Raw genomic sequence first — 23,698 nt, forward strand, 5'->3', positions numbered from 1 at the left:
ATATAAATCCAAAGGCTTGAAAAGGGATGTAAAACTTTAAATTAGGTTGCCAACTTGGTTTCTAAATCATTTATATTTGTTTAATCTAGTCCCTGAGATTTTACCAAATGACTTGATAATTTCTAATAATTTGGCTTTGGACTTTTCTATTTAAAAAAAAAACTAACAATGCAGTTTGAGTTCTTATGGTTATTGCTAATGGTTAAATAGCTTTAATAAACAGCAAAGCAGGTCAAGTATCCCCTTAACTGGATACTTTTTTTTTTACATTTTTATATTTGTTTTAGAAATATTACAATCAGTCTAAATTTGACTATGATAGAAATTTCCATTTGATAAAATATTCACCAAAACTACAACATTTAAAGACCTCAAACAGAAATAAATGCTCCACTCTGTAAATGTCCTTTCAGCATCTGATGAAAGTAGAACCACTGTATCCATTTCTTATTTTTTATTTGTCATATTTAGAAGTCTAACATTATGAAAACGTAACAATTATAATATCTTTGCAAATATTTGAAACATTATTTGATTGAAAATACAAAAATATTTTATACCTCTCTTTAAGTTAGATTTGTTATCAAGTAATAAAAAAATAAATAAATGACCTTTGGGATCTTAGTTTGACTTCCTGTGTTTTTGTCCGCAGCAGTGATGTCCAGCTGTTGCCTTGGTTTGATTTGCCTCCTTGTGCTTTGCCTGTTTTTTATTAACTTTTTTTTTTTGTCTTTTTATTTATTTTTTTCCCATTTGCCTCCATTCTGTGTTTCTTCTTGTAAAACCTCGTTCTTAAATCAACCCTTGGATTGTTTGGTTTGCTGAACTGAAATCCAGGAACAGTTCCGCACGTGAGTGTTCTTCTCCTCCAAGTGTGCCAGGCTCAGGTGGAGAGCAGCAGAGATGGCGTCCTCAGTGAAGCGGTTGCATTGGTAGGCAAACTGGAATGGATCGAATGTTGGCGGCATATGATGGCCAACCAGCATCACCAAACCACAACCTGAGTCCACTTTGACATCCTGCTCAATTTAATGCTGATGTGCTAAAAGATTTAATTATTTGTAAAACCAAAGCCAAATGCTCGACATTCCTCATTTTAGCAAAGAAAGTGCTTCTTGTACGAGTTGTCATAAAATACAGCTTTATTCTTGCAATATTAGGACTTTATTCTCGTAATTTTATGACTTTATGCTCACAATTTTATACTCTGAAAAAAAAAAATACAAATCTCCAGCATGGCCCTAATACTCTGTCATATGTACACACCCAATCAGTTTCTGGAAAATCAGACAGTTTTTCCAGGGGATTCTTTTTTTATTGTTATTTTATTTTAGTTTTTGATGCATAAAGGGATCCCACATCAAACAATGACTGAGTGTTTGCACCATAACACAGTGATTCCCAACTTGGGGTACACGTACCCCTAGTAGTCCGCCAGTGCATTGGAAGGGGTCCATGAAAATATTTTATTTAATTGGTTGTAAAATAAAATGGGGAATGATTTTTGTTTGTGAGGACCCAATAGAAAAATTAAACAAGTTTTTATCAACCAAAAAGTACATTTTTCTTACATGTCTGAGTTAACCGAGACGAGGCAGAAAAATAGACTGGATGTAGAGAACAGCCTGGGATTGGCTGTTTTTCACACTGAGCTATCAGAGCTCTTTAAAGCAGCTCATGTGTCTGATGAAAATAACTAATTAAGTCATTTGGACAATGATTTTTGTTCTGAATTTTGTTCCAGGTTCATCAAGTTTAAATGTGATTTTAGGGGAGTTACTCAGAGGAGCTCTTTTTAAAAAGACAGGGTTTTAATATGATTTTATTTTGTGTTTTTTTCAATTGCCTGCTTCTAACTTCTAGGCAACATATTTATGTTGTTTTTTTATTTGACATGGAACTCCACTTTAAATTAGCAATGGCCAATTTTCATCAATATCTGTTGTGAATAATGCTGCTTCCTAAACTGCACGTTTGCTCTTTGACCAACAGAGTGCAGCAGAGAGGCATTTTAACTGATGACCCTTATATTAATCTTTAATAATAAGATATCTTCACCTTCCTGTAAAGATATATATATATATATATATATATATATATATATATATATATATATATATATATATATATATATATATATATATATATATATATATATATATATATATATATATATATATATATATATATATATATATATATATATATATATATATATATATATATATATATAATTGAAAGAATGAGATTAAAAACATTTTAGTAAAAAGCTGATCATCTTAATTTAATAAAAATAGAACTCTTGGTACTTTTGGACCCTTAAGTTTGCAAACATTTTGTCAATTCATCAAAAAAAAAGAAAACTACAGATGTTTTTGCTTTGTGTCATATTGGTTTGTTATCTTATGGATAAAAATAAACGTGATGTATCATGCAGTCATAGCAACGAAACGAATGAGGAACTTAAAGTGAAACACTTAATGCAAAAACGTCTGTTTTTACAGAATTTAGCAACAACTCTTTATTGTAAGTTACAACTTTCAGCCTGTTTAACAGTGTAGCTACAATCTTAACTGGAAATAGATTAGATTTAACTTTATCATTGCAAGTCATAGATAGTCATAAAAAATTGCAGATTATATCCAACCAGTCATGTCATCAGAATACACCCCCCCCTTCAGAAAGGTCCAAACAGACAGCAGCAAACCATAAAAAAAAAAAAAAACAGGGTAACCCCGCCTCCTGCTCTCCTCTATATTGTCTGCTGTCATAATTCATGCAGCTATTATTTAATCTATATGAAAAATGGAGAACAGATAAGCAGATCATGGCTTGACTACTGTGAAAAAAAAGACTGTGTTAGTTACTTTTGCCGTCACCTTTTTGGAAACAATGGAAGGAGATAAGTGAAAATAGTCTTATTGAGTGGCAAAACGTAGAACAAGTAATGTATGTCTTTTCTACTAAAATTTCTGTACCTGTATAATGGGTCTGTTTTATGTCTTGTCTTCTCAATTCAGAGGGTCCCATGCCTGCCTTTGCCTCGGGCCCCAAACTTCCTAAATCCGCCCCTGCTGGAGATGACAGTGATGTACACTGCTTTTCTAATACTGTGTGTTCATCGGCCTCAGAAATAGGAGAGTCGACAATAGCAAATAAGCCGGGAGCATTGTTCATGTTTTAGTTAATATTCGCCTGCATCTTTCAGCTGTAAATTATATCTGCAAAGTCTCTCTTTAAAGATTTCACACTGAACTTGGAATCCATTTTTTTGCCACCTTCCTTCGGCTGTTGGGAAATCCCTCTTTTCTTTTTTCACTGTTGCTAAATTAAAGCAATCTGCTGATTGTTTTGTTTTTCTGTAAAGATTCATAGATATACTGAAATTAATTTCTTCATGTCCCTTGGCTTCAAATAGTTTCTGTACATAGAGAATCTTGAAGTAAAGTAATGGAAAAATCTAATCTTATATGAAGCCATTAAAGTGAGATTTTTAACAATTTGGTCAATAAGTTGAAAACAAATATTCAGTTCAAGAATTCTACTTATGACAAACCTGATCCTGATTTATTAAAGATACGTACATAAAATAAATCAAAGTCAGACGTTCTTTGTTTTCACATTTTATTTGGTTTTCCCACTGTAGAACAATTCCAAAACAACAAACCATTTGCATGCCTCACACCTAAAATAACTACTAACTCATATAACTTACCTCACCTGTCTTTTCAGTTTATTTCAACCTACTTTAGGAAATCAGTTTATATTAGTGTTAAACATTATTAATGACTACTCGTTGTATGTGTGAAATTGTTCTTTGCACAAAATGAAAAGCTTTGATAGAATGAATGTTCTTCATGTTTTAGAAGGAGGATGGAAGATATCTCTGAGAGCTAATTTATTACCTTTGGTCATTTAGAATATTTTTATAAACGGGCTATTACTCCTTGTTGCTAATGATATGACTAAATTAAATATTTGTTGATTAAATGTGTTGATTGAATGTGAAAAATGTCTGGAGTTAAAGGAATATGGATTTTAAAAATATTTTGAATACCTAATTTAATTTCTTGGTGTAGGTTTTGTATTTTTGTGGATTTGTATACGTAGATAGACTGTAGCTTTCTCAATTTCACGTTTATTACAAAACACTTCTATTTAATTTGTTAATTTTCTCAGGACTTAAAGGAATAGTACACCCAAAACATGATTAGAAGAGCATGAGTTCTTTGCCGAGCTGAATGCGCTGGTTTGGTCTGCCGGCTTCCGTAGCGTCATGAACGCGCATGTGCGCGCTTTCAGGAAATCCTATACACTACTGTTTATGCTCTAAAAACATTCTAAATGACTTCGTTTCGAGTAAATTATGGACGCTACCCACTCAGGACACTTGGAATACATTGGACGAGCAGTATGGAGGAATATTGACACGTTTTTTGTGGACTTTTATGGACCTTTCTGCCTCGGGCGCCATAGACCTCCATTATTTGAATGTCAGCAGACAGCAAGAAGCCTTCCAGATCTCCAGATGCATTTGAGATATCAAAAAAGTACTCCAGAGTGTTGTTCAGCATGGGGGTGAGTAGAAAATGAAGGCTAATCATGTTTTGGGTGTACTATTCCTTTAATATATTTGTTTCAGTCAATTATGTTGAGTCCTAATAAAACCAAACAAATCCAATTCCTCAGCTGTAAACATTTATTAAAGTGTTTTAATTTCCCTGTTTTTTTTTTGTTATTTTTTTGTAAATTTAAAAAGTTCTCTCTCTGTATTATAAAGATCCCCATTTTTTCCCAACCCCATTATAGCCCGAGATTTAAATCTACTCTCTATTCCACCTGGACTAATGTGTTATTAATCCAAATTAGGCTAAAAATAGATATTTAAGTGTTAGCTGTTAGGGAGTGGTTTGGGATTCAATAAAGACCTTTAACCAACAATGCTCCCTTTGTGCTGCAAGCTTCCTGCTGCTCCATACGAGACGCTTCAAAGCAAAGGAAAGGATTTTTGTATCATAAAAGATCACAAATGTTACACTACTGATAGATTAAAGCCTTTATAACATCAAATTTAAGATCAAATATAATTTAGCTCTGTTGTTTTACCTCAATGTCTCAAAAACCTCATTGTGCAGTCAATGTGATATTTAAACATTGTTTAACTTATTTTATTTCAATTCAGTTTATTTATATAGCGCCAATTCACAACACGTCATCTCAAGGCACCTTACAGTTCACCAGATCATACAGTCAAATTGATTCAAAGTTTTCTATCTAAGAAAAACCAGTTGATTGCATCGACTCATTGACTCGAAGGCAATCCCTCACACTAATCATGCCTGTAGTGACAGTGGAGAGGAAGAACTCCCTTTTAACAGGAAGAAACCTCCAGCAGAACCAGGCTCATTGTGAGCGGCCATCTGTTGAGGCCGACTGGGGTTCAAGAAGACAGAAGCAGAGATACAAAAAGCAGCTGTAAAAGGCGGCCCCGTCCAAGAAACACACAGCCAGGCAGACGAGCTCCAAGCCAGCTCCCATGTCAGAGGATGAAGAGAGCACATCCAGCCAGTCACAGTTAGAGAAACAGGACTACATTGGAAAACAGGCTGATCTCCAACATCTATTAACAAAGGTGTTGATGGCAGCAGCACAGCTGATATTTCTCTCCATATGGCTGATTGTATTCTTAGGCACCTGCTAGAACGTACTGCTTAATATGCTGCAGTAATATAATATCTGTCATTCCTTGACAAAGGTACACCAAGGGAGACTGATCTTTTTTAAAAACTGCTTTTAGTTTTAGTGCAGATAGACCACTGGAATATCTGCTGAAGGACATTTTACTTACTTTTGTGTAACCTTCCTTTGGTTATCTGAAAAAGTATTTCCATCCCCTTTGTACAACAACAATATACATACTTTCCATGCTAAAACTATGCTAATATGTCAAAAGATAACGACTGTGCTAAAACCCAAGGCAGTTTTAGACAGAAATTAAGGCATAAAGCCTCTTGGAAAAACCAGTCATCTTTACCGTAACTGAAAATATGCCAAAGACCTCCTGTAAGTTTACAGCATGCTTTTATTTTCAGTAGGTTTCTTTGTTTTAAATTCTCTGTTATTGCTGTTTTTTAATTACCATTTTGCCCTTTCTTTCATCTTGGAAAACCCAACGCCGTATTTGGCTTTTCTAACTTCCATGCTCAAAGGGAAGTCCAAAGACCTGATTAGTTTTTAGCTAATATCCTAATTCTGGTGTGAACAACAGCAGTGTTCTACATTGTCATCAACAATAACTAGGCAGAAAATAAATGAAAAAAGTCTTTAATTCCAAATTATTGTGTTAAAAAAAAAAAAAAAAACTTTAGAAGATTAGGGAAAGGTTCTCTTCATGACATTAAAATATATACAGTGCATGGATGCTGTAAATATGTCCTCACTTCAGGAATGGATTTGTATTTATTATGCTAAAAAAATCTCACTCTAAAAATGCTCTGTAAAAAATCCAGCCTACATGTGGAGTGCTGATAAAAACAACAACAGAATCCACATTCTTTGTGTTTTCTCTAACAAAATGAGGTTTTTTGGTTGTTTGTTTTTGCCAAAATTTTCTCTAAGATGTGAGCAATGGGTGAAATACAGAGTTTAAATCTCCTTATTATGTGGGTTTGCAGAGAACAATAAGGTTTTTTTTTATTGTAATATAGCTAAGAAATAAGGATCTTAATATCTTTATTACTGACTCCCTCTCAATACTGGGATCTTCTTTTCTGTTTATCATCTACAAAGATTTCTATAAAAAACATTGAACAACGTTAATTGTATGTTTGATATATTATTTTCAAATTAATTTCCCCCCTATTTCTATTATTGTTAAAAGACAGAGTAGCCCATAAAGGAAGGTTATGATGCATGAAACAAACAGTTGAAGTAAAAGCTCTAAAAAAAGTTCCCAACTTCCCATTTTCCTAATCCTCACTGTTTCAATTAAATTCAGTTTATTTATATAGGACCAGTTCACAACACATGTCATCTCAAGGCACTTTCTAATTCAACCAGATCATACAATAAAATTAATTAAAAGTTTTCTATCTAAGGAAAACCAGTTAATTGCATCGACTCATTGACTTAAAGGCAATCCCTCTCACCACTTATTTCTAAAACAGTTTATTGGCAGAGGTTGGTAGTAACTAGTTGCATTTACTTTAAGAAGTTATTGAAGAAATGCACATTAGGAGAAGTTTTACAGCATTGGATTCTTAGTTGAATAACATTTCTGGCTACTCCATTCATTGTTGGTGACTTTACTTAATCAAAACAAGCTTGTTTTAAAAAAAAATATGTGCCATTAAAAGGCACAGTTCCTTCTTTTTACTGAAGGCTTATTGGTTAATTGTGTAAATTTTCAGTCATCTGGGTAAAAAAAAACACAAAACAGACTTTAAATGCACTCCTGGGAAAGGTGTCAAAAAGTCTTCAGTAAAACTAAGCTTCAATTTGCTCTCCAATCAAAAACTGTTTTTTCCATCTGCTGTCATTTGAGTGAAAATACAGTATACTGTTATTTAACATATTCTTACATACATGCTAACTTATAATCTTATATATCATCCCAGCTGGGGGGGGTTAAGACACTACAGCAGAGGGGCTCTTTCCTCTTGAAGATCAGGCCCTGTATAGTAGCTTTTTTCTTTATGTTAAATGAAAAATAAAACATCCCAGAACAAGAGAAGAATCAGGATGCGAAGAACAATTACATAGATTTTTTTACATCTTCATCAAGAATCATGGCGTGTTTTTCATGGACAATAAAGGCCAGGCTGCAGACAGAGAGCAGAGATGTAGAGGACATCCCCGAGACAGAGCTGAGCCATGGGAAGGCTATCATAATAAGTGTGAGCAAAAGGTTATGGGAACTAATCTGACACCCAGGCCTGATTAGAAGCTATTAATACATACACACCTCATACTGTGGTGAGTCTGCCTAGCTGGATGTATTCTCCTTGTAAGATGGACTGTGGAAATGACAGCCTATCATATCTTCTAATGTGCAAGGAAGCACCCAGTTGTTTAGATTATCGCCTGTCAGACATTTAGACTTTCTTTTTTTAGCTTTAACTCTTTCTCCAGAGAGGTGCGAAGATTTGCAGGAAACATTAACATGTTTTATTCCACATTTTTAATAATAATAGCAGTTTATAGATATAATAGCAGCATGTAATAGATCAAACTGCCTCATTAAACACTGAGAAGAACAATTTCAATGCAACACAGAACCGTTTATATGTTGGTATTATCTGGCCAGAGCAACAACTTTGACATGGTCACTGCCTTTATAAGGATTATGGAAAAGTGCTAATTGGACTTTATACATATTGATTTTGACAGTGACTTTCCTCTTCCCGTTTTTTCAAAAGAAGGAGATTTTGTTTTTAGAAGTTTCCTTGTCTACAGGTTCCCCCACCTGAGTTGTGAGCTGCAGTTGTGCCAGCCTTTATCCCTTTTTAAATGAAGGCACGCCTAGAACTCTTGGTAATCTTAAATTTAGTTAGCTACTGATGTGCACAAATGCTGACAATCCATTCTCACCAAGCTTGAGCTATTTTACAAAGGAGAAATTTAGTCTCTAGATGTGAAAAGCTGGTAGAAATTTACACTTTAAGACTTGCAACTTTATTTACAATGCAACAACATTAAAACATGCCATTCAAAGATTTTTCTGTTGCATGTGTACAATTTAAATCAGGGTGTTTCAGAGCTAAATCCCTTTATCTGAAATTGTTTCTGTTAAATCTTAAAGTTGAGTCAGAGTAAACTCTGTCTGCTAAAACAGGATTAACTCCTACGTAAGGAGCCCTCTACATGTATTGGGGCTTTTAGTACAAAATCCTTGAAATACATGGTTGTCATGGAGACCTGATGACGCCAGGCAGCCAATCTTTCCTGTAGTTATAGGGTTTTTGGGTTAGAGAGCTTTTTGAGCTTCCCTTACTGCTCCTCTGCCTAAAAATGCAGGACAAACTTAAGCTATCGTCCAGCTTTTATTTTTTTCCCCACAGTTCAACGTATTTGATACTTTTTAAATTATTTCCTTGATAGTCTAAGTGGTCAAGATTTGGCAAGGTCATAGCACATTTCAGCGATAACCTTATTTATAAAGATCAGAAGACATATAACTTAAATTTTTTCTTAAATCTACAATTTTTGAGCGAAGCAAAGAGTCATGCGTTTGTAAATAAATGTTGGTCAGCATGAAAGTTATCTCAAAAAGCAAAGTTCAGACTCTAAAAAAAGCTCCTGTTGTTTATTTTAGAGGAATAATTAAAAGTGATACAGTGACACTTGTCAATTAAGGTTAAAAATAGAGTTTTACTCTTGTTTTAAAACCAGTATTTCAAATATATATATTAGCCAATAAGTGTGTTAAACATGGATGCTTAGACAGCGAGGCAGCTACTAATAGTCTCCTTTCCTCCTCCCAACATCCTCTGCAGAGGAGAGATTGACACAGCACTTTCAGTCTGTTCTATGAGTCCGCACAGTAGAGTAGGATTATAATCAGTGAAGAAGGCAAAGCAGGACAGAAAAGGATTAAAAGAGAAACAACTAGGATAGAAATGATAACTAAGAAATGATGGTGAAATTAAAAGAAGAAAAAAAAGAAGGACCAGAGGAATAGAAAGGTTTGCATAATGAAGAATATGGGATTTAAAGAGTGAAGGTCTATCAAAGGAATATACATCGTACCCAAGCAAGACAACAACCACCAAACAGCAGGGTAAGTACAGTTTTTGATGAATTCACAGCTTTTTTTTGAGTAATCAGAAGATGCACATGTTGGTTTATTTTCAGCAAATTTAGTCGTTAGAAAGTGCACAAACTGTCAGAAAACTAATCAAACTACGCATCAAATCAGGTAACTGGTATCTCAGCTATCATGGACACTTCTGTCATCTGCATGTTTCACTTGATCCAGGGTCAGTTTATAAGCAGAAAGAGACGCTCAGCATTAAGTTTATTTGGAGGACTAACTGTGTGGGTCTGAAAGGTTTTCATTCATGCTTGATCAAATCAGAAAGACCCCAGCGCCTGTAACCTCAGTGTTTGATTCCTCTTCAAAAGCTAGAAAATGCAAAAACAAATAACTTTTCTTCTCTAAATGTTTTTTTCCCCTCATTAATCCTTAAAAGGGCTAAAATTAAACGAAAATTAATTATGTGAGAAGTCCTCAAAACGAAGATGTGTTATGGTTTCTCACTGAACTAGTACTGGAAAAATATCCATGTTCTTATTTTTATCATTTTCACATAATCCTGATTATTTATTATTATTTATTGTGTTTGACCTTCTGCTGTAATTCAATAGAGCAGAGTAAAAATAAAGTTATATAAAATAAAGCCAAAACGGAGGACGTCTGGGATCAGGATAGCGTGGGAATTAGTCTCTCTTTGGCTGAGCTCTCCCCTGTAGGTTGAGTCGTGAACAAAAACAAAAATTCTGAATTTTCCATGAAGATTTTTACATAATACAAGAGCAGAGAACAGTTGTGGAGCCATTTCACTAAATATTAGAACATTGCCATATTATGAATTGCAATACAAATAAAAGGTTGCAACTGCAAGGCAGATATAACGGTAGTTTCTATTTAAAACTATCCAGGAAACTTTGCTCTATTACTCCCTCCTGAATGCGTCAGGTAATTATGAAAACCTTTTACCAGGCAGTAACTTAATTTCCTCCTTTTAATGACCAGCCTAAAGACTACTTTGCATAATTGCTTCTCTAAAAGCCATCTAGCAATGCCCTACCTGGGAAAGAAAAAGCTGCTCTCCACATCGTGGAACAGATTTCAACTTTTGGCACTAAGAATTGTTCTGCTTTTGTCTGTTTTTAGAAAAAAAGCCAAATAAATATTTAATGTAAATGTGGTTCTATGTTTCTTTCCCTTAAACAGGGGTTAAATAAACAGTGTTAAAGATGCAGGATTATCTTAAATGTGCCTATATGTGTGGAGTGGAGCTGATCATGTTTACAATGGTTGAACAAATTCGTTAGTCAATGACTCTAATACAGGCATGTCCAAAGCTGGCCCTCGAGGGCTGCTGTTCTACAGGTTTCCAGTGCTTCTCAGCTTCATCACAGCTGATTCTGACTGATGCAGTTCAGCAAAAGCCTGTTGAGCTAACAATGGAAATCCGCTCTACCGAAGAAGGGAAACCTCTAAAACCTACAGGACAGCGGCAGTCGAGGACAAACTTTGGACAAGCCTGCACAAATATGATGAAACAGTCCAGTTAAGATGTAAGAATCTGATTGTCCATGTCTGTGTGGAAGTTTGCCTGTTTAAATGTGTTGCCTCCTCTGTTCCTTCTTCCTGCCATCAATGCAGCTGCAAAAGCTGCCTCATTACACAATCTTTGAGGTACAGTGATATTTTGGTCTATTCATTTGGGGCAGAAAAAACAGACAAAAGCATGAGAAAAAAGCTCTATGACTCCAATGTTTGTAGCTCAGACTAAATGTTCTTCTCAATCTGTTTTTTTACTCATCATAACCCATTTAAATATTTTCAAAATGAATTGTAGGTGTTGTGTTGCTGCCCCTCCTGCCCACACTCTCTCTTCCCATCTCTAACTCCTAAGACTCATGAGAGCTCTTAATATTGTATGCAACCCCCCACCACCGCTACTTTAAAACCAACTTCTTTGTCTCTCTTGAGGGAACCAGCTTTAGAAAAGCAACACAGATTTACCTGATGACCATTAATTGGCTTATATTACCCACATCTCATCTGTGCCACCTCTTTGTTTATGAGAAAGCCTGCAAATTAAACTTTTTACTGCTTTATAGATGACAGATCGCTACCTGATCTCTACTTCCTTTAACAAATCAGGTAGATTCATGATCTGTATGTGTGGAAAAAAACATAAAACGTAAAAAGTTTTTGCCTTGCAAACAGTTACTAATTTAAACCTGTAGTCATCCTTCATTTAAAGACTCTATTTAGAGGATGTTTTGTTGTGAATACATTCCTTGTTTGAATTGTTTTTATTTTTTCTATTGAAATTCACAAAAGGCAAATATCAACTTTGATTTTCTGTTAATGTGTCGGTGTTGACAAAATATGCCTAGAAAAAATGGAAAGGTGGTTTGTGTGACAAACAAAAAGATGCCCACATTATAAGGTGTTGAGAACAGAGATGTCATAATCATGAAGCTTTTGAGAATTATTTTTATCCACAAAACCACATTGCACTATTCTATAATCCTGCTATCTATTAAAATTGAAACCAAAACAGAAGAGTAAGTTAAAAAGGCTGATTATGTTCCAGAAAACACTTGATTGAACAATGATTGTTAAAGCATTCAAATATTTGCTGTAATTATTCCCATTATATCATCAAATAATAATATATAATAATTTTGTGACATTTGGTTTACAGCAACATCTTTATCAATCTGTTCAAATGTTCAAAAAAGGATAGAGAGTATAATATAGAAATACACTGAAAAAAACAATATTACTTGGTGTAACTATTTAATACAATGCCAGTTTAGAGTTCCTGATGTACCTGATGGGAAGAGGCCAGAGGTGAGGGCAGGGGTGGTATTTTAGATTCTGTTCCTGCCGTTCTGGGCCGAGGTAGAACGGGTCTTCCCAGCACCTATCTTTGTGCAGCTGTTGTGTTGTGTCAGATGTAGTCCCACATTGGTCTTTATTGTCAAAGCAGTATATTGGCCTTTGAATATTCCCCATTTGTCATGTTAAAACTACAAACTTTTATGTATTTCGTGGGGGTTTATGTGTAAATTAACACGGATTAGTGCATATTCTAACTGGACGGAAAATAAAGAATAAAAATCAAAGGCCCTGTGCAACCAAATAACTCAGAAGTTAATTAGTTGCTAAGTCCATTCATGTGGACTTGATCTCCAGTAAAGATGATGCTGTGTGCCCTGACAGCAATAATCAGAAAAGCAGGCAATCTATTGATGAAGTTGGAGGCGTTAATGAAAGAGCGGAGGGAAGAAAGCCATCGTTAAAAGAGTTGTTTTGTGCTTACAGTGAAACAAAGATATGGTAGCATGATGTTGTGGGACTCTTTAGCAGGAACAGAGAAGTTGGTCTGATTGTGTTGGACGATAGATGGAGCTAAAAACAGGGCAGGGTTGGAAAACTCCCCAAATATTTAAGGTTTAAAAAAAATAGAAATTTTAATGAAGCCTCACTTTCTACAGGATGACGATTGAAAAAAGGAGTTTGGATCAAAACACAATTCGGTGTGAAATGGGCCGAATCATATCAACAATCTGAGAAAAGGCTTGAAATTTCATGCTAGTTTCCATTCTGTACTTTTATAGAAGGAAAAAGGACAAAACTTGAAGCCTTTAGAAACCGATAAACTGCTGCGTGACTTCTGCATCTTGAACCAAAGCAAAAGGTTGTTCTAAAGTGTGTTTGTGTACCAGAGGTTCCAGTTTTTTATTTGTAAGGAAAATAAAGCAGTTAATCATGTTTCCTTTTATTACAGCTACAAAAAAAAAAAAAAAAAAAAAGCTGGAAGCATTATGTGCCTTTTGCATTGGTCTGGTTGGTCATCACTCCTATATAAATGTTTATTTGCAGTATAAAAATATATGTAAAAAGGGGCGGTCTGCAACATGCTTGCAAGGCTCTGTAAGTTGTATTTAAGTTTTTTTTTAAATCTAAAAACAAAATTACCCGGATTTGATGGAAGAATATTAAAAGTACACGTCCAGCAATAATACGTCATTTAACAAACCACAGAGAGACGTCCCGCAGAGTCAAATAATACAATGTGATGAGATAATCCAGTCTTTATCTATTGAAGAGAAGCTTAAGCAGGTCTACATAGTTTTGCACATAATATTTTACATGATTGGATCAAAACAAATCCAAACTCAGATATTTATTTCACTGATTAAAATGCAGCCAGTGTTAAACCCACAAGATCAAGCCATGCATTAAAACCAGACAACAGGACATCTTTGTTTGCTTTCTTTAGGTTTTACCATTGTTTTCTAATTCATAAAACTTTATATAGTAAAATATAAATAAAAACACACTCTTTTAAGATGTAGTGTTTGAATATATTTTCATTTGTAATTTGGAGCAGAATAATAAAAACAACAAATTCATTGCAACTAAGCTGATTGAGTCTAAACCTGTCTTGCAACCTTGACACAGAAAATCCCCAATGCCAGTTACAAAGCTGTTCCTGTAATTCTAATCTATTGCTTTTGCTTAGGTTCCCGAAACTTTTTGGTGGCTCTTCAGATGCACCTTCTCAGTCATGGAGAGCTAATGTCTGGGGGCCCGGCGCAGTCTGTCGTCCCAAGGAGGCCCGTTCACAGCAATGACAGGTGCCATGGGAACAAGATCCAACAGGTGGGTGATTTCCTTCCTGAAACCGCTTCTGTTTTAAAGATTTGTTTGACTGATTAAAGGTTGTTGCTAGTTTTCATAAACCCCTGCACTGTAGTTGTGACGGGCTCACATCCCACTGTGAAAATATACAGTGCGTGTTAATATGGCTTGCTGGGGTGAGTCAGCCCCCAGCTCAGGGGTATTTACAGCAAGAAGATCTTCAGAAAGGCCAAGGCCACCCTACACTGCCCTGCATGTAGGCAGGCAGAAATCTACAGCAGTTACTCATCTGAACCAGCTTCATAATGTTAACAAAAAGGTTTAGTCTGTGGGTCAGCGTAACTCAGCTAAAAATATTCTACGGATGTGCAGTTCTCGTTTTTTATTTCTGTGTGAGTGAGACATCTGAGTGGCCATCTGTCCATCCATGTTTGTACCTATTCATTAGTCGTGCATAAAAAGGAGCATCTCTCAATCACATCAGTTGTGTATCCGTGGGTATATGTATGGTTAACTGGGATTTTTACAATCTACCTGCATACTAAAATTACATAAACATGCCGCACTCTCAAAATAGGCTGTCAGACTGACACTGTTTCAAATCTAATCCTATAATCTGATGACAGAAATCCTGCTCAGATTGCTAAACTGAACTCACCTTCCCTGCAGGTAATCCCTCCAGGAGAGACAGGTTACTTTGGATGAGCCATTATGTTCAACTGTAATTTAGAAAATCTGACTAGATTATTTCTGAGCGAGAGATGAAGAAATTCTTGATCGCTTCATTTAACTGAGTGACGTGCAGCAAGTTCCCACTTATATGTTGCTATGAGAGGGCTCCGATTCTCTGTATGCCCTGAGACTGAAGCAAGGGATCACAAGAAAAAGTGTTTGCCTTAATTGTTTACTATTTTTTGCAGTCCTGATCATTCAAATCAAGAAGCCAAATATCAGAAAGTCTTTCAACTAATTTTAGCAAAATTCCATTTCAAGTAATTTCTGAAGGTGCAATGATATGGAAGTTTAGATACAGACATTAATCTGCAGTATATACACTGTGGGAGAAATATTCACATGCATTACAATAATAAATAGTTTCCATATCAGTTCCAGGCCTTTAATGATGTTTTTGAAACTTTTTTAAATGAAATTATCATATGGCCATTACAGCTTTAAGGTTTTCAGGTAAGATATAATGAAAAATATCTATCAATAGGGGATTTTCTCTAGTCCCCTCCAGGGTCCAACTATACTTACAGACTCAAATATTAAGATAAAACTCCCTGTGACATTTTGAATGTCTTCTGGCACAGTGCTTTTCATAGTGGGTGCCACTAGGGGGCGCTAGATGTTAGCTTTTTATTCATCGTTTATATGCAATTTGAAATTTAAAAAAAGGGAATATGGGAACCCCAAAAATGATAAAAAAAAAAAAAAAAAAAAAAAAAAAAACAAACATACAAAAAAATAAATAAATAAATGAATAAAATACAGTTAATATAATGTGAAATTTAAAGACAAACAACATAGCCTCTGGGAGTTTCCGGCCTGCTTACGCCTTATTTTTGTTTTATACGAAATCCATTTTTCAAATTATTCTTAAAATTCTTCTTTCATGTTCATCTTGTGTGTGTTTGCATTGTTAAAATATCTTCTCCAATGCACATCTGTTGTCCATATGTTGGTGTTTCAGTCTTAAACCGGGTTTCGGATATGTATTTTATTGCTTTTTTTTTAACCTGAAAACTTTTTTATACTATAAAGGCCTGTCTTCTCAGTTTCCTTATATATAAAACAAAGTGGAATTTGGCAAAGTCATAGTAGATCCTTTCTGTCTACAGAATCATGACAAATTTTATTCTGTTGGGATCAAAGAGGTATTTTTTGTATGTGGGATTAAGTTACAAATATCTTCCCTTAGAAACATTCAGCAGGCAGTTAGCAACTTGTGCAAAGTATTACTATCTCAGGCAGACCGTGTGGCAACATGCTGCCACCACCATGCTTGTACAGCGTTATTAGTTTTGAAAGCTTCATATTACCTCAAACATTTAAGGTGGGTGTCTGATCTTTTAAAATGACCCCCATGTTGAGTCCCTCCTTCTCCTTATACTTTTTTCACTGCTTTTCACCAAACTACTCAATTTTGACCATTAAATGTTGTGCCCGAATTGTGTTCCAATTTTTGTAAGCCTTAGAGATGGCTGTTACTAAACATCCCAGTAGATCCACCTGTCTGGTACAACCTGTAATCCCATGTTAACAGTCACCTGAATACCCTTCCCATTTTGACGTTTGTTTTGAACAGTGAATTATCCTCACCATGTAAGTTTGAATCGCCATCAATGGTTGCTTTTTTGTGTGTTAACAAGTAAAAAGACATTTGTGTTCGATATAGTGGCCATATTTGATCATGTGTGGATAAGAGAAAACCTACAATAAATCCAAACTCCTCTTTTATTTCTTTGACCCTCATGAAAAAACTCTCAAATGTGTCCTTAATGACCTCAAATTAATTTGAAATCCATGCAGGTGCTTGGTGTATTTTAGCTTTTTATCACTATTGCTATGTTTTTTATCAATATGTATTAAAGGTTTAACCTTAATCCTGCCATTTCCCAGGTACAGCATCGTGTCAGACGTCATACCAGAGGAGGAGCTGCAGAAGATTTCTAGTTTAGCCCTCAACAACGGTAACAGTTCTACCAAAGTCAAGAAGCAGATAGACACAGAAAGAGAGGACAGCAGAAGGAGGCCTGGAGCCCCTGCTGTTGTGCCTGGCAATAGTGGACAGAGAGGTATGAACAGCTACAACGGGAAGGCCCTGACAAGGGGCTCCAACCAAGTCCGAAGCCGTTTTGTGAAGAAGAACGGACAATGCAATGTAGTATTCACAAACATGGAGGACCGGAGTCAGCGCTACCTCGCAGACATCTTCACCACCTGCGTGGACAGCAGTTGGCGATATCTACTACTTCTGTTCTGCACCAGCTTCCTCATCTCATGGCTGATATTTGGGTTAATCTTTTACAGTGTCGCACTTGCACATGGAGACTTCGAGGAACCCCCTAAACAGAAAGCTAACGAGGTGGTGGCAGGGATGCATGAAGCGTCCTCTGGGCTGTCAGCTGGGGGGCAGAAACAAAAGATGCCCTGCATACTGCATGTCCAGGGCTTTGTCGGGGCGCTCCTCTTCTCTATGGAGACCCAGACTACTATTGGCTACGGCTGGCGCTGTGTTACTGAGGAGTGTCCTCTGGCTGTGTTGACAGTGGTCATTCAGTCTATTGTTGGTTGCATCATTGACTCCTTCATGATTGGAACCATCATGGCTAAGATGGCGCGGCCAAAGAAGAGGAATCAGACCCTGATTTTCTCCAAAAATGCTGTCATTTCTTTACGTGACGGCAAACTGTGCCTCATGTGGAGGGTGGGCAACCTGCGGAGGAGCCATATTGTAGAAGCCCATGTCCGTGCACAGCTCATACGATCATATGTCACTGCTGAAGGAGAGTTCATCCCTCTGGAACAAATGGACCTAAATGTGGGCTATGATGAAGGTACAGACCGATTGTTTTTAGTGTCGCCACTGGTTATAATTCATGAGATAGACAAAGATAGCCCTTTGTACAATTTAAGTCGAGCAGATCTGGAAGCAGATGACTTTGAGGTTGTTGTCATCTTGGAGGGGATGGTGGAGGCCACAGCCATGACTACACAGTTCCGGAGCTCCTACCTTTCCAGGGAAATCTTCTGGGGTCACAGGTTTGAGCCAGTGATCTACGAGGATCGGGACCGCTACAAGGTGGACTATGCCCGCTTCCACAATACCTACGAGGTCCCATCAACACCCCATCTCAGCGCGAAAGAGCTCGACGAAGCTGCGAGCCGAGCATCCTCTGCTGCATCTCCTGCATCAGCCCATAGATCTACACAAGACTTGATCCCAAGGTCTCTGACCGCCTTCTGTTATGAGAATGAAGTAGCACTGAGCTGTGCAGAGGATGAGGAGGAAGACATATTTGACTCTACACAGATGGTAGGGAAGGACAGGGCAGAGGAGAGGAGGACTTCTGTTGACTTTCAAAGTATGTTTCATGACACAGCAACCATAACCTCAGGCAGTCACAATGTTATGTGTGTTCTGGACATGGACAATAACCAAATGGAGTTTGACATCCTACAGACTGCAATTCCCCTTGATCCAGTCACCTATAAGAGTGACCAAGAAGCCTGAAAAGTGGAGCTGGGGTTAGAAAGTCAGCTTACAGTCACACGTGCTAGAGCTGAAACTCATTTTGCCTTTCCAGTGTGTTCTTTTGTATTGATTTTATTGTATTTCCACTTATTATGTCAAAATGTTGGAACTATACAGTATTTTTCCCAAGATTGCACTGCTTGGAGTACCATAGTGACCAAGGAGACCGATTCCAAATGTGGTGGAAAAAAAATATCTCCTACAGACTTTTGGCTTCATTTATTTGTGAGTTCCTAACCCAATGAAAGCACAATAATGTTAAACCAAGAAAGAAGGATGTTTGAAAATGTGCGTATATTTTGCATGGGTCAGGAAGATCTTTGTATGAAATACTTTGTTTCTATAGAAAGCAATTTTAAGATTTTAGTGGAAAGTTGTTAAAAAATGTCTTTTATGAAAAGCTTACATCTTCAAGATTTAGGATATAATGTTTGAACAAAGGATGGAAAACTTGTAACTGATGTTGTTAGTAGTTTGGAGTAATTGTGATAATTGCAAGTCTTTTGATGGAACCAGCTTAACATTGTCAGTTTATATTTGTTTAAACTGACAGTGGTAACTTGACCATTTTAAGGGAAATCTCCAAATCTAGCAAATGCTCTTTTTTGTGTTTCTTAAAGCAGCCATTTCTTCTTATAATTAGGGGGCTGTGGAGTAATTATGAATAGTCACCATCTAACATAAAGTCAACAGCAAACACAGTGAGCTAAGTTAAAAAAAACAGACATTAAAAACAGATATTTTGAGGTTACAGTCAAACTGACACATTTAGAGATTAGATAGCTGAAACAATACAAGAAACAAAACATTGGATAAACATTGGATATTATATTTAGGTATTTTTTGCAAATCTCCAACACAAATTTTCCTATTTTGAATAATTTTGTTTAGGATCAGATTTGCTGTGACTTTAAAGTAGTTTAGTCACAAGACAGAAAACGGACATTATAAAAGTAAAAAGGAAAGTAATATAGATGGATATCTGTTAGCATCAGATGATATATACCCCTTTCCCATTGGCCGAAAAACTTATTTAAACCCGGGAACAATCAGTTTTCAGTGACAGTAGCAACAGCTCACTTACCCTTCTCCAACCGAGTTAAACGACTCGGCGAGTGACCCGTGTTAAAATCGGCTCGGCTCTGATCAGTATGCGGTGGGAACACTACAGCCGGATTGCCCTGCTAATTTACATGATTCCATTGAACACAATGTACGTACGTCAACACACTGCGCTAGCCGTTTTTGATCTAACAAACCGAAACAAATCTATTTACATTCATTAAACATGGTGCAGCACTAGTAAGAGGGATTTTTACAGATAAAAAAGCAAAACAATTATGCACACTTACTACACCTTGGCTTTCTTACATGTGGCTCTTCATTGTTTACTCTCCTGATTTCTGTCGCAGTGGTGACATCATCAAAGCTAACGCTATGTGATGATATCACCTGTCATGCAGCTTGCCAGCTAGGAGTTTGACCCAACTTTTTTTGCCAATGGGAAGTAGGCCAAATGCTGATTGTTAGCGGGTCAACCCATGTTTGAAAAACACACGTATTTTCAATGGGAAAGAGGCTGTAGAGGGAGAATTGTTGGAAAACAACTCTTTGTGGAGTCAGCTAGTCATTGCACTGATGTTTATCAGTAGTGTCCCCAATTATCAGAGTAACTCCTGCTTATTTGACAAAAAGACAGGAATGTAAACAGCTGTTTTGAGGAAAGTTGATTATGCGTACGAATATTTAAAATAAGTTTTCCTGGGTTGGGTCAGATTTTAGTTAAGATAGGCATTTATTTTAAATAAGCTAGTGTAGCTGTTAGCTTGAACAAATTAGATACATGTTTCTCAGACAAAAATGTATTTACTTTTGCAAATACCTTCTTAAACTCCAAAATGTCTTTCTAAATATCTCTGGAGATAGCCTAAGTACCAACAGTATTATTTTAGAATCACATAAGAAACATGGCTCCATATTTATACCCAATTATACAAATTGAGAATGGTCTGGCTGCTGTCTGGAAGCTACAGACTGATCATAAATGCTCCACAGTGCTTCACACAAAGTAAAAAAAACCCATCAATTTTACACCTAAGACAGTTTTTTTTCCACTAAAGAGAGACTCCACATTTCAAATGTTTAGAGGTGGAATTGACTTTTAGATTGATTTTTAAAAAAGTAACATAGATTTTAGATTCTATATTGAAACAAAATTAGATTTTATAATTGGAAGTAATCAAATTATTGTGTTTTTTACATGATTACTTCCTTGATATCTAATAGTTACAGTTGTTCTGCATTATCTCTAGTAAAAGTCTGGCCTATGATGAGAAGTGGCTTTTACTTGTATGTCTGCTGTTGCTGTTTGCCAAAGGTCTGTAGTTTGGGAGTAAAAGATGGAGCTCCTCTGATCCCATTTTTGGAAAATGGAGAGAACATCACAGTTTAAGTGTACTTGGTGTCTGTGATGGCAGATAGGCGAAAGGATGCCGTAAAGAGGAACAAAAGGGATAAAGGCTGCTTGTGCCGTCATTGGACATGTTCAACATGTCGCTGGATTTGCACAGAGGGAATCAATGCAAGATTCATTGAATGTAACGGAAAGTGCTTTGGACTGTTTTGGTACAATGATTGTATGATGGATCATATTACATTACTGCAACCCTTTTAAAGGGACAGCATATGGAGAGGTTTAGATACTAAAATAAGATCTAAATCTGAGTTTAGGACGTTTATGCAAACTGTTTGCAAACAGATTACTTGCTAAGCATCAGAAATTCATACATGTGGTGCAGGAATGCTTGTTGGCTCTGTAAACTTTAAACAAAAACCAAATATATTTCAAATGTAAATAAATTACCAAACACGGAGGTGTTAATCCTACTTTAACAGGATGTGATTGTTAAATAAAAGAAAGAATAGAAAACCAAATCTTTAATTTTGGGTCTTTCTTTTTTCCCCAAATGAAAACTAAACTACAACAATACTTGAAAAAAAAAACAAATTTAAGTGGAACTGTTGGATGAAAAAGTTAGAACATCCCATAAAAGGGACAGAACTCTTTGAATCATCTTTATTACATGACGGTAAACTGAATCATTTTGACACCAAGTATCTGGCAAAACAAGGGGGGATAAAAAAAAATTACATAAACTGTGAAGCATAGAGACGTAAGAGTCATGGTAAGGGAATTGTTTGCAGCAGCTGCACCTTATCAGCTCACCATTATATAATACCCACCAATATTCTGGAGTAAATGTGTGAGATTATCTATAAAAGCAAATTATCTAAAACAGCTAGATGAGGTTATTATATAATGACCCAAAGCACACTAATAAATACTCCAAAGAATAGTTAACATGCAAGGAAATAAAAGTCCAGTCACTGGTCAGTGATTTTATTATGTTTATGCAGGGAGCCATCAAATATAATGCTGCTGCACAAAATAATTTGTGATCTGAAAATATGTATTTTCTTCTTTTTCAACTTTGTAACTATGATTTTTCCTTTTAGTATTCTGTTAATTTCTTTTTAAAGATGTCTAAAATTTTAGTCCAAAATACAGATAAAATGTCGGAGGCAAAACCATTTTTCTATAAACTGAAAGTTGCATTGCTAGTGAAAATAAAATACCTCTTCTTTGTTTTTACAAATGACAGGAAAAAAAAGGCACTCTGTGATGTATAGTAACTAAGACCTAATTCAATCAATCATCTGTACGGTCAGTGAACTATGTTGTATTTGTGTTTTGTTGTCTTTGACATGTTCACCATGTTTAGCTATAGGGCTATTCCTTTTTATTGATTGGACAAGTAAAAGAATATATAGCACAAAATATAATATAAGCTACTATATATGTTTAATGCTTGGCATCTACACAGAAAATGCAGCATTATCAAAAGGATATCATTTATTTTTCTGCAACATCATATTTAACTGTAAAAAAGAGCCCCGAGCAAATTGTTTTCCTTACTAAAAGAATATATATATATTAGTTTTAGAAAAACCTCCTGTTCAAAGCACTTTATTTTCTTTGTTCACCTTTGGTATTGTAAATAAATATCTATTTAATATCATATCTTTGTTCTTTTTTAATCTTATAATTAGAAATATGTTTGATCTGTGTGAACCACATTCACAGTTTGCTGTAACCATCTTTAACCAACAGATGTCTCTGTAGTCAGCTGAATGATGAAGTGTTTTTATACTAAATTCTATGTGTGGTTCGTTCAAAGAAGAATATCAAAGCTGAACAGAAATTCAAAAGTGGTTTCAGAAAAAGTACAAAATAGCATTAAAGACAACGATAAACTAAAAATTCCAAACTGAACGGTCTCTGTCTCCCATTCCTTTGCATTTACTGTAAAAACCTGAAAATATGACAAATATGAGAGCCAACCTTCCATTTATATAAACTGCTGAAAATATTTAAAATATGTAATCTAAAACAAGAGCAAATTGGGAGGAAAAAATGAAGCAAAGTAGCAAAGAAGGAAACAAGTTAGAGGGAGAGAGAAGTAGGACAAAAGGATAGATGGACACTGGGGACGGCAGACAGAAGCATAGGAGGATACAAGAATGAAGAGGAAACAAGGAAGGAGACAAGGAAAGGAAGGAGGGACACAACAAAAGCTTCCAGTTTTTTCCGGCTTTTTTTGTATTGTCATTACACTGTAAGTACAGAGCAACAAAATGAACGTTCTGCATTTAACTCATCCCCTTGGGGAGCAGTGGGCTGCCATTGTACGGCACCCAGGGAGCAGTCTGTGGGAGTGGGGCTCAAACTCGCAACCTCAGGATTCCAAGGGCAATGCCCTAACCACTAGGCCGCCACTCCCCCTAGAAAAGAGAGAAGTGGGGTTTGAAAAGGAGAAGAAATAAGGAAATACACAAAGGAAAGAAGAACAGGTGGTACAAAAAGCAAGGAAATATGGAAGGAAGGTGAGAAAAGATTAGGATATAAATGTATAAGGAAGAAGTACAGGAAGCTAGAGGGCAATCATGTAGTGAATGTAAACAAATTACTGCATTAAGGAAGACAACCTAAG

The 23,698-nt window shown here is 36.0% G+C and overlaps 1 protein-coding gene across 1 annotated transcript; it reads left to right on the plus strand.

Annotated features, from left to right (window-relative positions):
• The first annotated feature begins 9,541 nt into the window (after positions 1-9,541).
• On the plus strand, positions 9,542-22,690 carry LOC119775683 (ATP-sensitive inward rectifier potassium channel 12-like). Its single transcript, XM_038273744.1, has 3 exons — positions 9,542-9,778; positions 14,271-14,410; positions 17,012-22,690. The coding sequence occupies exons 2-3, from the start codon at positions 14,379-14,381 to the stop codon at positions 18,624-18,626; spliced, it is 1,647 nt and encodes a 548-aa protein (XP_038129672.1). The 5' UTR covers positions 9,542-9,778; positions 14,271-14,378; the 3' UTR covers positions 18,627-22,690.
• The last annotated feature ends 1,008 nt before the right edge of the window (positions 22,691-23,698 follow it).

This window comes from Cyprinodon tularosa, unplaced genomic scaffold (genome assembly GCF_016077235.1).
Source record: "Cyprinodon tularosa strain WSP-4 unplaced genomic scaffold, ASM1607723v1 ctg89, whole genome shotgun sequence".
Taxonomy (NCBI): domain Eukaryota; kingdom Metazoa; phylum Chordata; class Actinopteri; order Cyprinodontiformes; family Cyprinodontidae; genus Cyprinodon; species Cyprinodon tularosa.

What these genes read in the sequence shown, in the direction of transcription:
- LOC119775683 (XM_038273744.1), top strand. Translation starts at nt 14,379, where the DNA reads ATGACAGGTGCCATGGGAACAAGATCCAACAG. An exon ending in ATGGGAACAAGATCCAACAG is followed by an intron (nt 14,411 to 17,011) that starts GTGGGTGATTTC and finishes GCCATTTCCCAG; the next exon opens with GTACAGCATCGTGTCAGACG.